Source organism: Doryrhamphus excisus, linkage group LG12 (assembly GCF_037039965.1).
Source record: "Doryrhamphus excisus strain RoL-2023G ecotype Guam linkage group LG12, RoL_Dexc_Guam_v1.1, whole genome shotgun sequence".
NCBI lineage: Eukaryota > Metazoa > Chordata > Actinopteri > Syngnathiformes > Syngnathidae > Doryrhamphus > Doryrhamphus excisus.
In genome coordinates this window covers 6,269,597-6,284,509 of record NC_136368.1, presented here as the reverse complement: position 1 = coordinate 6,284,509, position 14,913 = coordinate 6,269,597, and the positions used below count along the sequence as shown (strand labels likewise).

Sequence of the window (14,913 nt, the reverse complement as noted above, 5' to 3'; positions counted from 1 at the left end):
TCCAGAAGGACAATCATCTCTGCAGCAATCCACCAATCAGGCCTGTATGGTAGAGTGGCCAGACGAAAGCCACTCCTTAGTAAAAGGAACATGGCAGGCCGTCTGGAATTTGCCAAAAAGCACCTGAATGACTCTCAGACCATGAGAAACAAAATTCTCTGGTCTGATGAGACAAAGATTGAACTCTTTGGTGTGAATGCCAGGCGCCATGTTTGGAGGAAACCAGGCACTGCTCATCACCAGGCCAATACCATCCCTACAGTGAAGCATGGTGGTGGCAGCATCATGCTGTGGGGATGTTTTTCAGCAGCAGGAACTGGCAGACTAGTCAGGATAGAAGGAAAAATGAATGCAGCAATATATAGAGATATCCTGGATGAAAACCTGCTCCAGAGCGCTCTTGACCTCAGTAGACTGGTCATGTACTTTGACCATATAGACAGTAGACATTAGCACACAGCCAAGATCTCAAAAGATTGGCTTCAGAACCACTCCGTGAATGTCCTGAAGTGGCCCAGCCAGAGTCCAGACTTGAATCCGATCGAACATCTCTGGAGAGATCTGAAAATGGCTGTGCACAGACGTCTCCCATCCAACCTGATGGAGCTTGAGACTTATTGCAAAGAAGAATGGGCAAAACTGCCTAAAGATAGGTGTGCTAAACTTCATATTCAAAAAGACTTGAGGCTGTAATTGCTGCCAAAGGTGGATCAACAAAGTATTAAGCAAAGGCTGTGAATACTTATGTAAATTTGATTTTTTTTGTTTTCTATTTTTAATAAATTCAAAACATGTCAAAAAAAATTTTTTTTCACATTGTCATAATGGAGTATTTTGTGTAGAATTTTGAGATAAAAGATTAATACAGTTTGGAATGAGGCTGTAACATGACAAAATGTAGAAAAAGTGAAGCGCTGTAAATACTTTCCGGATGCACTGTAAATTACAGCAATGAAAAATGAATACACATGGTTGTCTTGCTCACTAGAAGGTGTTGGAAGGAGTGAAAACAGGCTTATTGGGAGGACGGTCTCAGTAATGATACCGCTACACTGCTTATACTGTTATCACTGTCACTGAGGGTTGACTACGAGCAAATTACGATTACGGAATGTAGGAGCAGATCCTTTCAGGTCCTTTTAATGTGTTCAAGAATAGCATCTGTATCCTTCATAATGGGTACCACGGACAGGGACGCCATCTAAGGCCATGGTTCTCAGTCAGAAAAGGGGGGATTTAACTGTTTGGGTTGCCCCAAGTAGGGGTTTTCAAGTATTTTGGGGTCTTGTTCATGAGTGAGGGAAGTTTGGAGTGTGAGGTTGACAGCATCGGTGCCGCATTTGCAAGAATGCAGTCGCTGTACTGGACTAACATGGTTAGAGAGCTGAGGCAAAGGCCTCATTTTACTGTTAGATCTATGTTCCTGTGACCGAAAGAACAAGATTGCGTTTACTAGCAGCTGAATTGAGTTAACTTAAAAATGTGTTTCAAATGGAATAGGGTAGAAGGACAAAAATATACCACTTCCACACGTAATGAGAGGATAATTTTTTTTTCTGTCGGGGTCGGGGGCCCCGGGTGCTGGTCCCCTCCTGGTGTGGACGGCCCCGAAGGTGGCGTTTCCTTGATCCTCAGTGCCATGCTATGTCTCCCTACTGTGTGTGTGTGTGTGTGTGTGTCTCGTATGGAGGGTGGGAGGGAGGGGCTTTCTTAGTAATTGTTTTTCCTTTTAATTGTGGTAATTGTTTTTAATTCTGTAAAGCACTTTGTGTTGCATGTTTTTGCAGGAAAAAGTGCTATACAAATAAAGTTGATTTGATTTGACAAAAATGTACCACTTCCACACGGAATAAGACACGCCAACTAGTCAGCCTCACCACTTTACTTCTAAACTTAAAAATGTGTTTCAAATAGAATGGGGTAGAAGGACAAAAATGTACCACTTCCACACGGAATGAGAGGATTTTTTTTTTCCATTATGTGTATGCGCGTCTGTGCATATACAGTAGCTCCAATATGCCTGTTGGAACCGAGACTTCCAGTTTATACCCCACCCACTCCAAGCACAAATATGGATACAGATTAGTTGTCTCATATAGAGATAGTGGTGTACAGTCTGGGAATTGTACTTAAAATAGGCTTGGATCCAGAATAAATCTACACCCAAAAGACTGCTATAAAGAAATCTTAATGAGTGACTTAAAGATGAAGGAATATAAATGACGACAACTGATAGCTGAAGGAAACACTTTCACCTGCTGATGCTGATGCGGGTGGATTCTGAAACTCAGAAAACTGGTTTTTGCTTTGTTGTCATAATATCTTGCCTTCAGGGATGGATGCCTCACCGTGAACACACCACTGCAGCCTTATTACGTGCACAGAGGTACAGCGAAAATTAATAATCACCAACATCATTCGGCACAGTCATCATATGTTTAATGTGTCTTTTAATTGTCTTACCGCAGCCAAAACACTGCCACCCACTAGAAATAAACTCGGATTTCCAAACTTGTAAACCTCTAATTGGTCCATACTGAGTTGGAAAAATGAATCAATTAACCCAACCATATTGTAGTGTAAATTATGCGTTAGATTCACTTTAAAGTATGCAGAAAGGTTAATTAAATATCTGACTCTCCAACCTTACCGTCCGCCTTAAGAGTATAGCTGCTGAAATGTTAAAAATAACAGAAATATTGCATCCAGCCTTCAAAGTTTAAAGTGACCCAGACTGAACTGTTGACCTCCCTAAACTTGTCTCATCTACAACCCCCCCCCCCCCCCCTCGCTTAGACACCATACTTCAAGCAGCTTATCCGAGTGTGTCGCTTCCCGTCCTTAAAAAAGGCGCCAAAGTTTTTGGGAGCTTGTCAGTTGAAATCTGTCACAAGTACTCAGCGGACTTACCGGCGGGGCCTAAGGAGTACAATACCCCGGACTCGGAGGGCTCACATATTTCACATGGAAATAAACTAGAAACCTAATGCGCTGTTTGACACCCAAGTCCTATTGTTTGGACTCAGTAAAGTACACAATACATTTCTATTTGCTCGGCTCTATTTACCTGAGCAGAAATAAGGGGAGGGTTTTAGAGATCCTCTTCCTTTTCGTTCTGTCTCTTCCCTGTCATTAACTGAAGGCATGACGTCATCTGGTATTTCTTTAGATAAGCAAATAAGCCTGCCTGCCCCTTTCCCAGTGGCTATATCCAGGCCTTCCTCAATAGAGGAAGGGAGGTGCTTGGGAAAGACTTCCTTAAAAGTTCCCTTGCTTGTGAGAAGAACTTTATCTACAAGCAGCTGGTGGCTGCAATAGAGGATTCAGACGTCATCCAGATGCCGATCTGTAGATTATACTCTTGGACAAGTATGGATCGGACATCTTCAGATGGAATACTGAGGGTATAACGGTAAATACAATTACTTGTTTACATACGTATACACAACGTCCGGTTTCAAGTGTTTAACTGACAAAAGAGAGTATAAAAAAATACTGAAAAATATATTCTACTATTGTAGAAATTAAGAATGTGCTTTAGTGATGTAAACAAGGAATAAATGATACTAGGAAGCAAATATGTTGTGGTTTTATAGAACACAGAGACATATTTGAGCGCTACAAGCGTTTCACTTTGTTGAAGGATTTTAGGTTAAACACTAGAGAATGTGCTTCCAAATCCTCTCAGTAATTTTTTTAAATCAGCTCTTCAGGGTCAGGGAGTTAGCACGAGAGAAAAAGAGGAAAAGGAAATGAAGAGAAAAGATAAGTTCAATTCAAAATGTCACTGTTATCGTTAAGCTTTGGTAAGCTCTGAAACGCTACAAACATTCTCTTTTGTTTACATAGTTGAAGCAGAACTATTTGGATAGAAACTTATCCTGGTATTCACAAAATGTACTTTATGTCAAAGCAAGTGTGTTATTAGCTTCATGGCCATAAGTTGAAGCACTTGTTGTCTTCATGAAGAATGATAGAGAATATTGTACAGCAATCAGTTTTTTATCGCCATTAATTGGGTCCAGACTGTGATGTGTGAATTTCCACAAAGTAGGATTACTTGTAGTTATAACATAGACCAGGGGTCGGCAACCTTTACTATGAAAAGAGCCATTTAACCCAATGCCCACTGAAGAAAAATAGCCTGGAGCCGCAAAACATATATTATGTTTAAAACAACATTGGAGGGAATTTGGGGGTATCAAAGTAGTTCAGATAAGAAAAGACGAGTTGGAGTACTCTTGCTAGTTTTGGAGATAAACTTACATAAATGTATGTGTAAACTACTGTAAACGTAAAAACAAGTTCCCATGCCGCTGTTTTTAAATTATCTCGAATTTATTTTTTAGATTTGTAGGTAAGTATTACTTGTTTTTCTTCATGTACTGAACTGGATAGCAGTCAGAACTCACTCAGGATGCATTCATGGTCTCAGACAAAGTTGGATTTTTTAAAACTCATTACAAAAGACGTGCATTTTCCCCACTCGGGTGTTAAAAATATTCAAGAATCGCAAAGGGAGCCACAATAAAGAGGCTGAAGAGCCACATGCGGCTCTGGAGTCGCAGGTTGCTGACCCCTGACATAGACAAAGTCTTTCCAGACTTCTAAATACAGTTTTATAATATATACCTTTACGCTTTACCCAATATAGCACAAATAATACGACATAATATGAACTCACATATGTTAGCATTTTTGTTCTTCCTTTTTTACTTTCACTTTCTGTACAGTAGGTCACACAGTCAGGCGATCGGGATGATCTGGGTTCAATTCTACGCTTGTGGGTTTTCTCCGGGTACTCCGGTTTCCTCCAACATTCCAAAAACATGCTAGGTTATAACTGGTGACTCTATATTGTCCATAGGTATGAATGTGAGTGTGAATGGTTGTTTGCCTATATGTGCCCTGTGATTGGCTGGCCACCAGTCCAGGGTGTACCCCGACTCCAGCCCAAAGACAGTGTGACCGCATTTAGCCATGTTGTGCTTGAATAAATACAATTTGTTACAATAAGGCCGTAATCTGGGAGTGACCAGGATGGATAGGATCAGGAACGAGTACATCAGAGGGACATTACATGTTAGAGGCCTTGGAGATAAAGTCAGAGAGGCCACATTGAGATGGTTGGGACATGTCCAGAGGAGACATAGTGAATATATTAGTAGAAGGATGCTGCGTTTAGAGCTGCCAGGTAGGAGGCGTAGACCAAAGAGGAGGTTCATGGATGTAGTGAAGGAGGACATGAGGGTAGTTGGGGTTAGCGACCCCTGAAGGGAAAAGCCAAAAGAGAAAGAAGAATAAGCCGTGGTCGTCACCCCCAAAACAGAAATTATAAATGAACATATTTTTGCTAGAAAAATGTAATGACAGAGTGAAGCTGGTGACAAGGTATGACTGTCCATATTAATTATTCAGTATATTACCGGCTCAATAAAAACTGAGGAATTCTCCAATTTTCAGCACCCAAGAGTACGATTGTTATTGAGTATAAACAAGTCGGATTCATGACTAACTGAATGTAAATGCGCTTAAATTAAGGAAATGTGACTGAATCATTATTTGAATCTTGAACACCACCTCTGTTTGACTTTTTAGCTTTGACAAATACTGTACCACCATTCTTCAGATTTTTGTGGAATGAGTAACACTTTTTTTTTTTACTGCTTATCATATTCAGCGTCACAGGTTAGCTGAAGCTGAACTGACTCTGGCATTTGCCAGACAAAATAGTGATGAGACCAGCCATGTTGTTTGGTCTAGAGCAGGGGTCTCAAACTAAATTTACTTGGGGGCCACTGGAGCTAGGGTCGCATCAGGTTTTCCAAAAAAAAAAAAAAAACGCATTTATTAAAAAAATGAATAAACTTTGCTTTTGTTCCAATTTTCTACAAGAAAAAGCTCTGATAAAACATTCCACTGTTCTCAAATATCTTAATTTTTATTTTTCTACACAAAATAAGATGAAAAAATAAATAAACAAATCAAGAATAAAGAAAATCAATCAGTAATAAATAAATAAATATTATAATAATAATAAAACACCAAATAATAAAAACTTAAGAAACCACGTATGGGTGGGTAGACAAATTATTTTTTTCAGATTAAAATGAACAAAGCATTATTAGAGCCCTGTAGACATGACAAAACACGACTATAGTCACATTTATACTCTTTTTATTTACAACATATTGCGCAACTGCAGGGTCTTGAGACACATGCTAACTCGCAAACTAGAGCGCTAGCGACCTAAACGGTAGCCTTCAATTTATTTCCTTTAAACTTAAATAGCCAAAAACTTACCACTTCCACACGGATCGGGAGGATAACTATTAACAGTTATTTAACCTTTAACATGAACATTAATCAAACGTAATAATTTTTTCTGGGTACATGATACCATACAGCATCCATATCAAACTTAAGGACGCACTAACATTAAACTTTCATATCAAGGCGGGGGCCTCAAACTAGTGTCCTGCGGGCCACATTTGGCCCGCGGGCCGCGTGTTTGAGACCCCTGGTCTAGAGGCAGTGCCACTGAGGAAAAGACAGGAAGCAGAGCTGGAGATAGCAGAGATGAGGATGCTGAGCTTCACATTGGGAGTGACCAGGATGGATAGGATCAGGTACGAGTATATCAGAGCGACATTACATGTTAGAGGCCTTGGAGATAAAGTCAGAGAGGCCAGACTGAGATAGTTTGGACATGTCCAGAGGAGAGATAGTGAATGTATGTTGCCAGGTAGGAGGCGTAGAGGAAGACCAAAGAGGAGGTTCATGGATGTAGTAAAAAAGGACATGAGGGTAGTTGGTGTGAGAGAGACAGGGTTGGATGGAGGATATTGATTTGCTGTGGCGACCCCTGAAGGGAAAAACCAAAAGAGAAAGAAGTCCGTGTGTGCTGCTGTAAACATGTTCCCTCGGTGAGCCAAATGGGGGATAGACAAGAAAATATGGCTTGTTTTAGGGATTATTGTGCCTGTTATGATTTTATTAAAGACATATTTGGACGATCAAGCCAGAACAACAGGCGTGTCTCATCAAATGAACTACATATCCTCACAACGTCTTTGAATTTGTCTTCTCAATGCTTTATATTTCTATTTTACCTCATTTAGTAGCCATTTGTGTGCCTGAAAATGCTTACTTTAAGCAAAACAATGTAACATTTTTTTATTAGTTAATATATTGGGTTTTCTCCGGGTACTCCGGTTTCCTCCCCCATTCCAAAAACATGCTAGGTTAATTGGCGACAGTTAATTGGCGATTTATGAAGGTGGCACGGTGGTCGAGTAGGAGGACCAGGGTTCGATTCCACCCTCGGCCATCTCTGTGTGGAGTTTGCATGTTCTCCCCGTGCATGCGTGGGTTTTCTCCGGGTACTCCGGTTTCCTCCCACATTCCAAAAACATGCTAGGTTAATTGGCCACTCCAAATTGTCCATAGGTATGAATGTGAGTGTGAATGGTTGTTTGTCTATATGTGCCCTGTGATTGGCTGGTGACCAGTCCAGGGTGCACCCCGCCTCTCGCCCAAAGACAGCTGAACCCTCCGCGACCCTTGTGAGGAAAAGCGGTAGAAAATAAATGAATATATTGATTCATATATTTTTGAAGAACCTTGATAGTGAGTGAATTTAACCTGTAAAGCAGTGCGGGATTCTTCTATATGTTTTTTTTACAAAATATTTAAATGCCTTAAATTTATCTATTTATTACTGACACTGATGAGGAAAGTTGAGGGCCCTTTTATGGTATATTAATAACAATTCATATTTATTATACTTGCATTTCAGCCGAAGCAACTTCTGTTCCCCAAGGGGCAAACCTTAGCGACCTGCACTATGAGGGACCGCTTGAAAGAGTTACAGGAGAGGTCTCAGGAGTTTCCCGAAACAGGAAGTGTGATTGCTTACCCCAGCACCGAGGATGAGGCTGACACTGACAACTCTGTGGTGGTTGGTGTCATAAGACCAGAGGCTGTGCTATTTGAGGAGGAGCCGGTCATTGACAACTTCCTGTCTGAGGCTCAACAAATCCGAAATGACATCAGCACATTGGAGACGGAGGTGAGGTTGGCTTGGATAATATGTATGATGATGATGATGATGATGTTTCAACCTGTGATTTCTCTTCACCAGGTGATTAAATTCAGCCAACAACAGAAAGTACTAGTCGCAACCATGCGGCGTTTTAGCATAATGAAAAAGGAGAGCAGCATCACGAGGGACATCAAACTCCAAGCTGAGAGCCTCCACCGACGTCTGGATGCTCTTTCAAAACAAGTCCAAAAAACAGAAGAGCAGCAGGGACCTGCCGCTGCTACATCAAGAATACAACGTTCCCAGCATGCGGCCATGTACTTCAAATTCCAGCAGGTTGTTAAAAACATTTTTTTTTTTTTTTTTACTTATCATTTCAATGACATCAACTAAACTTTTGCCTATGAAAAAATGATTCTATAAATCAAACATAATAGGACTGATTTTCTGTATGGAATATTATAACAACCAATATGGGGAAGCACTTTAATTCACTCAATCAATTCACTTTATTACTCTTTTTCTGCCTGGGGCTCACAGGAAGAGATTAAGATGGGACCCAAATGTCTTCTTCTCATTAACCTCCCTCTTCCTTTCTAATGCTCTCTCTCTTTTTTTTTTATTTGGTTATAATTATATGCAGGTAATGCGACAGTATAATGAAGGATTGTTGACAAAGCAGGAACGCTGTAAGCACTTCATTATCCGGCAGCTGGAGGTCTCAGGAAGGGATGTGACAGAAGAGGAGGTGAACGAGATGGTAGCAACAGGAAAATGGGAAGTTTTCAATGAGAACTTGTTAAATGATGCCAGAATCACTCGCTCACAACTGTCCGAGATCGAACAGCGGCACAAGGTGAGAACAACAGCAGATAATGAACTAAACACGATGTTTTCAGTTCGCATTATGAGTTAAATTTGTTTTGTCGATTTCATAGTTCGTTGTTGAGTGTGATGGCTGTTTCGACATATTTTCGACAGCAGTGTTATTTAATTAGGACACTAATAATGTTGAGCTTGATGATTCGTCAAGTTTTTGGTGTCAAAATATGGCATTTTTACATAATTCATATAGTATTGGGAATTTCGCTGCTTGTAAAAGGAGCCAGTTCTTTTGACTCAGTCATCTAAAAAGACTCCCAAAAAGACTCTTCATATTTTGTGTTGCTTAAATTGATTTATAGGGTGGCACGTGGGTTGAGTGGTTAGCACGCAGACCTCACAGCTACGAGACCAGGGTTCAATTCCACCCTCGGCCATCTCTGGAGTTTTGCATGTTCTTAATTAGGACACTAATAATGTTGAGCTTGATGATTCGTCAGCCAGTTCTTTTGACTCAGTCATCTAAAAAGACTCAGTTCTTTGCGCTTCATATTTTTTGTTGCTTAAATTGATTTATAGGGTGGCACGGCGGTCGAGTGGTTAGTGCGCTGGCCACACAGCTAGGAGACGTAGGTTCAATTCCACCCTCGGCTATCTCTGTGTGGAGTTTGCATGTTCTCCCTGCGCATGTGTGGCTTTTTTTTCCGGGTACTCCGGTTTCCTCCCACATTCCAAAAATATGCTAGGTTAATTGGTGACTCCAAATTGTCCATAGGTATGAATGTGAGTGTGAATGGTTGTTTGTCTATATGTGCCCTGTGATTGGCTGGCCACCAGTCCAGGGTGTACCCTGCCTCTTGCCCGAAGACAGCTGGGATAGGCTCCAGCAACCCCGTGACCCTCGTAAGGAAAAGAAAATGAAAATGAAAAATAATGGTAGAAAATGAAAAAAAATAAATAAATAAAGACAAAAATTCCATCAATTCCGAAACAAAAAGTGCCTCTGGTTTTGGTTTCCTGCTGCTCGTTTTCCTCACCTTTCCAACTTGCTTATATGTAACCCCTCCATCCCCCTTGCGCTCAATGTCGACGCCATGCTTTTCGACCAATCACATGCAGCGTTAACAGACAAAAAGGAAGAAAAGGAAAAATCGCGGTTTGTTCACTTCAAAGAACCGGCTTTTGTTGTTCACGTCAAAAGTCCGACTCTAAGCGCCATTTCCTTTGCACAGCACCCATCAGTAGTTTCTACACACTGGGCTGCGTCCAGGAGTCTTGCCACATATTAAAAGTGTCTTCTTCTACAGCATTCTGACATTTATTAAACCAATAAGTTGTTATTGTATCCTATACTTAAAGAAATTACTTATTTCAGTTTCTGTAGCTTAAGTTTGCCTCCATGTTGGTGTATCTTCTTCTCTTGTAATATTGTTAGGAGCGACTTATGTGTGTGTTTTTTTCCTCTTCATTACGCATTTTTTTGTGATAAATGTGATTTGTAATCCAGAAAATCCATACAGTATTTTCAGTATACGCTAGATTGATGCTTAATGATTACCTTAACTTTGTACGTAGAAAAGTGGCAATCAATCGCAATTTTGCTTGTCCCTCCATTTGTATTCATTCATTCATTTTCTACCGCTTTTTCCTCACGGGGGTCACGGGGGTGCTGGAGCCTATCCCAGCTGTCTTTGTGCGAGAGGAGGTGTACACCCTGGACTGATCGCCAGCCAATCACAGGGCACATATAGACAAACAACCATTCACACTCACATTCATACCTATGGACAATTTGGAGTCGCCAATTAACCTAGCATGTTTTTGGAATGTGGGAGGAAACCGGAGTACCCGGAGAAAACCCACACATGCACGGGGAGAACATGCAAACTCCACACAGAGATGGCCGAGGGTGGAATTGAACCCTGGTCTGTGAGGTCTGCGCGCCAACCACTCGACCGCCGTGCCGCCCCCCTCCATTTTTATGGAAGGCGACATTCAAGTGTTATTCCTACTCATTAAATCTCACCATCCTGTATGCTGTTATTCTTCAGGAGTTGTTGAGCCTTGAGAGCAATATGAAGGAGCTGAGGGACCTTTTCATGGACGTTTTCATGCTTGTCGAAGAACAAGGGACCTACATCGAGCACATTCAGACCAATGTAGAAAGGACCCAGGATTACGTGGCAGCCTCTAATGAGAAGTTCAAGTTGGCCGCCAGGTACAAGAAGAAGAACCCTCTTCGTCAGATCTGCTGCTGTTGCTGCCCTCCCTGGAAATGCTGTTTGTGATGTTTTTATGAATTGGGATGGAGAGCTGGTATTTAAAATGTCTCACCTGTTGGGAGTAAACAACATTGGATTCAAGTGCCATTAAAGTGAAGGTTAGAGTACAGCGATCCTTGCTGTTGAACACAGCAATGGTGAAGACGGATTCAGCAGAGCATAGAAAACAATTAAGGGGGAGGCCAGGAATTGGTATTTGAGACACTTATTTCTTTGAAGAGAGTGTGAAGTGACTGCTATTGGAAGAGACAGTTCACTGAGTGCTCCTCACCAACATGGAGCTTTATTGGAGACCTTCACTGTCATCTGGTAGAGGTCACAAACAAGACGACTACCTCTGCAACTGTCACTGCTTCATCACAAATTCCATTGATCTGAACTTTTTTTTATGTCTACCACAAGTACTAGTATTTTTTTTAATGCACTTTCAGCTGAAGCTAAAAACTGCTGTGTGTAGTTGAAGAACATTGTATATACTGTACGCAGTTCCCTGCAATATGTTGATTATCGCTCCCTCACTATATTGCTTTTTTCCAAATTTATGATTTATTATTCATAATTATTCATAATAAATCATTGCTGTTGAAATACACTGTCACAATATCGGGAACATCTTGGTTTGAATCTTCGTTTGGGCATGTCTGTGTGGAGTTTGCATGTTCTCCCCTTAAGTGGGTTTCCTTCAGCTACTCGGCTTTATTAGGGTTAATTAGGTTGGAATGTTAGGTTAATTGGATAATGTAAATTGTCCATGGTATGAATGTGAGTGCGAATGGTTAATAGTTCAGGATTGTTTGTCCAGGGTATTACCCCGTCAGCTGAGAAGGGCTCCAGCATACCCGCAACCCCAGTGAGGACAAGTGGTTAGCACGCAGGCCTCACAACTAGGAGTTCAATCCCACCCTCGGCCATCTCTGTGTGGAGTTTGCATGTTCTCCCCTTGCATGCGTGGGTTTTCTCCGGGTACTCCGGTTTCCTCCCACATTCCAAAAACATGCTAGGTTAATTGGTGACTCCAAATTGTCCATAGGTATGAATGTGAGTGTGAATGGTTGTTTGTCTATATGTGCCCTGTGATTGGCTGGCCACCAGTCCAGAGTGTACCCAGCCTCCAGCCCGAAGACAGTGTGACCGCAAACCGGATGAGAATGCATTAATTTTGTTTACATTTGTAATTATATAAATAATACATTAAATTAATCAGATAATTGAATTAATCTGGATTAACACAGTTAATTGGCGACTCCAAATTGAATATGAGTGTGAATGGTTGTTTGTCTATATGTGCATTGTGATTGGCTGGCCACCAGTCTAGGGTGTACCCCGCCTCTCGCCCGAAGACAGCTGGGATAGGCTCCAGCCCCCCGGGTATCCTGGTGAGGATAAGCGGTATAAAATGAATGAATGTAGTATTCTAGTTACGAGGCAGCAGTAGTGACAAACATTACATTACATTAGCACTGAAGTCATAAAGTCAGCCATGACATGTCCAACATAAGGGAAAAAAGGGCTCTCCTGCCATTTGTTGAGGAAGTGGTACATTTTTGGCATGTTAAGTTTGGATAAAATACATTTGAGGCTAACTAGTTAGCTTGTTAGCTTGCTAACTTGCCAATTTGCGGTCATGGGGAGACTATCCTATATTTCATATCTACAGAGCTCTAATGATGTTAAAAACGTCAGGTTACACCCTGGATTGGTGGCCAGCCAACATATTTTCTATGTTGTATGAAAATATTCTATTTATTAACATTTATTAATCATGCAATTCATTTATCGTGGATTGGTCTGGAACCAATTAACCACTATAAACGTAAGACGACTGTAGGATACGTTTTGCTACATTGGGTGGAACCTGTGCCAGGTGTTGATGACCCTAGAGCACAGACCAAAGCAAATGTAGAAAAAAAGTATTTAATAATAAACAAAGTGCGGTCACAGAGGAGGAAAAACAAAGTACAACAAAAGACGCCAGTGACACAAGGTCAGTGGGAAGCTAAAAGTACAAACAAATGAGTACAAAGTAGCAAATAAGGATTACAAAGTGGCTCAACTACTTCCAGAAAGTAGACAGCAAAAATACAAGATGCAGGGCAGAAAGACAAAAGGTCAGGAGCAACAATGAAGCAGGCAATGTGCGGTCAGGATGAGGCATGACTGACTGGGCAACATGGAAGTGGAGTGCATGGTAAATAAAGGCCTAATGGCTGATGGGCAACAGGTGTGCAGACCAGGGGAGCAAGGCAGGAGTCTGTCCCATACTCCTATTCAGCCATTCTGTCTAACAATGTCTCATGGACAATAGATGGTAGCTGGCACAGCATGAGTAACGTCTTAATATGTCTCAGAAATGTCTTCTTAAGTATGAATAACGTGTGTACAGAACATTGAACATCTGCTGAAGTATAAGTAATGAGTAAAAAGTAACGTCCAGTTTTTCCTGATTAAAGACCAAGCTCCGCCCATTACCTCAACACAACCGTGGTAGCTCCTGGATGGTCCATATTGCTTGTTTGGAAAATGTACCTGGATCATTATCTTTTATTTTGGTGTACTAGCACACTTTCAGGTCCTGTACATGGAACTCGCTGAGTCCCATAAACATCTCACTGCTCTGCATGAAATATGAGAATTTCATGGCTGTGACAAAATTTTTTTTTTTTCATCAATGTCCTAAAAATCGTTGGTTTTTCAGAAGGTTTCCTGAAACAGAGCAGTGTGGCAAAGTCTTCAACATTGACTGTTTTTCATGTGTTCTTGTAAAAATACCATAAAAAGTACCAGTGTTGGAAAATGTGATGGCAACCATAGAGCCAGAAATTGAACTCAGTTGAATATGGCTAGGATGACAATGGTAATAAATGAATAAGAAATGTTCACTTTACGAGTATGTGATAAGTAGTCTAAACACATATTCAGTACCACACAACAAAAGGTATTGATTTTATGTTTTTATATGATTTATTTATTTTTTTCACTTGTATGGGTGTATATAATTTAAAACTGTTAAAGTAAAACTGGGGGCGGCACGGTGGTCTAGTGGTTAGCGCGCAAACCTCACAGCTAGGAGACCAGGTTTCAATTCCACCCTCGGCATGTGTGGGTTTTCTCCGGGTACTCCGGTTTCCTCCCACATTCCAAAAACATGCTAGGTTAATTGGCCACTCCAAATTGTCCATAGGTATGAATGTGAGTGTGAATGGTTGTTTGTCAATATGTGCCCTGTGATTGGCTGGCCACCAGTCCAGGGTGTACCCCGCTTCTCGCCCAAAGACAGCTGGGATAGGCTCCAGCACCCCCCGCGACCCTCGTGAGGAAAAAGCGGTAGAAAATGAATGAAAGCAAAACTGCCTACAATGACAGTCGGGTAATATTTACTATTACTACTTATTATTTACTATTTATTTGATCCCCTGCTGATTTTGTAAAATGAACAGAACAGAAATAAACAGCCTGACCAATTACTCAAGCAATCGAACCAGTAAGCTCCAGATTAATTGACTAAGAAAATAATTGTTAGATGCAGTCCTAAAGACCCAACAAACCACCCATGAATTAGTACACAATACAAATTAGTCTTAGATCTTCAGCAAGACGGTTGAGGTGCTGATAGACTACTATCTTGGATGAGAACCTCCTGGTCTCAACCGGACTACTGGACATGGGTCGTGGACTGGTCTTCCAGTTTCAGAGTAACCTAAAACATACAGCAAGAAGCGCGGAGTGGCTTAGGCAGTCTCTCGACCTTAAAAATCGGTGACCAAC

The 14,913-nt window shown here is 41.2% G+C and overlaps 1 protein-coding gene across 1 annotated transcript; it reads left to right on the top strand.

Annotated features, from left to right (window-relative positions):
- Positions 1 to 3,230: 3,230 nt before the first annotated feature.
- On the top strand, positions 3,231 to 11,686 carry stx19 (syntaxin 19). The gene is made up of 5 exons (XM_058082989.2): positions 3,231 to 3,412; positions 7,799 to 8,071; positions 8,144 to 8,380; positions 8,688 to 8,900; positions 10,918 to 11,686. The coding sequence occupies exons 2-5, from the start codon at positions 7,847 to 7,849 to the stop codon at positions 11,152 to 11,154; spliced, it is 912 nt and encodes a 303-aa protein (XP_057938972.2). The 5' UTR covers positions 3,231 to 3,412; positions 7,799 to 7,846; the 3' UTR covers positions 11,155 to 11,686.
- Positions 11,687 to 14,913: the final 3,227 nt, after the last annotated feature.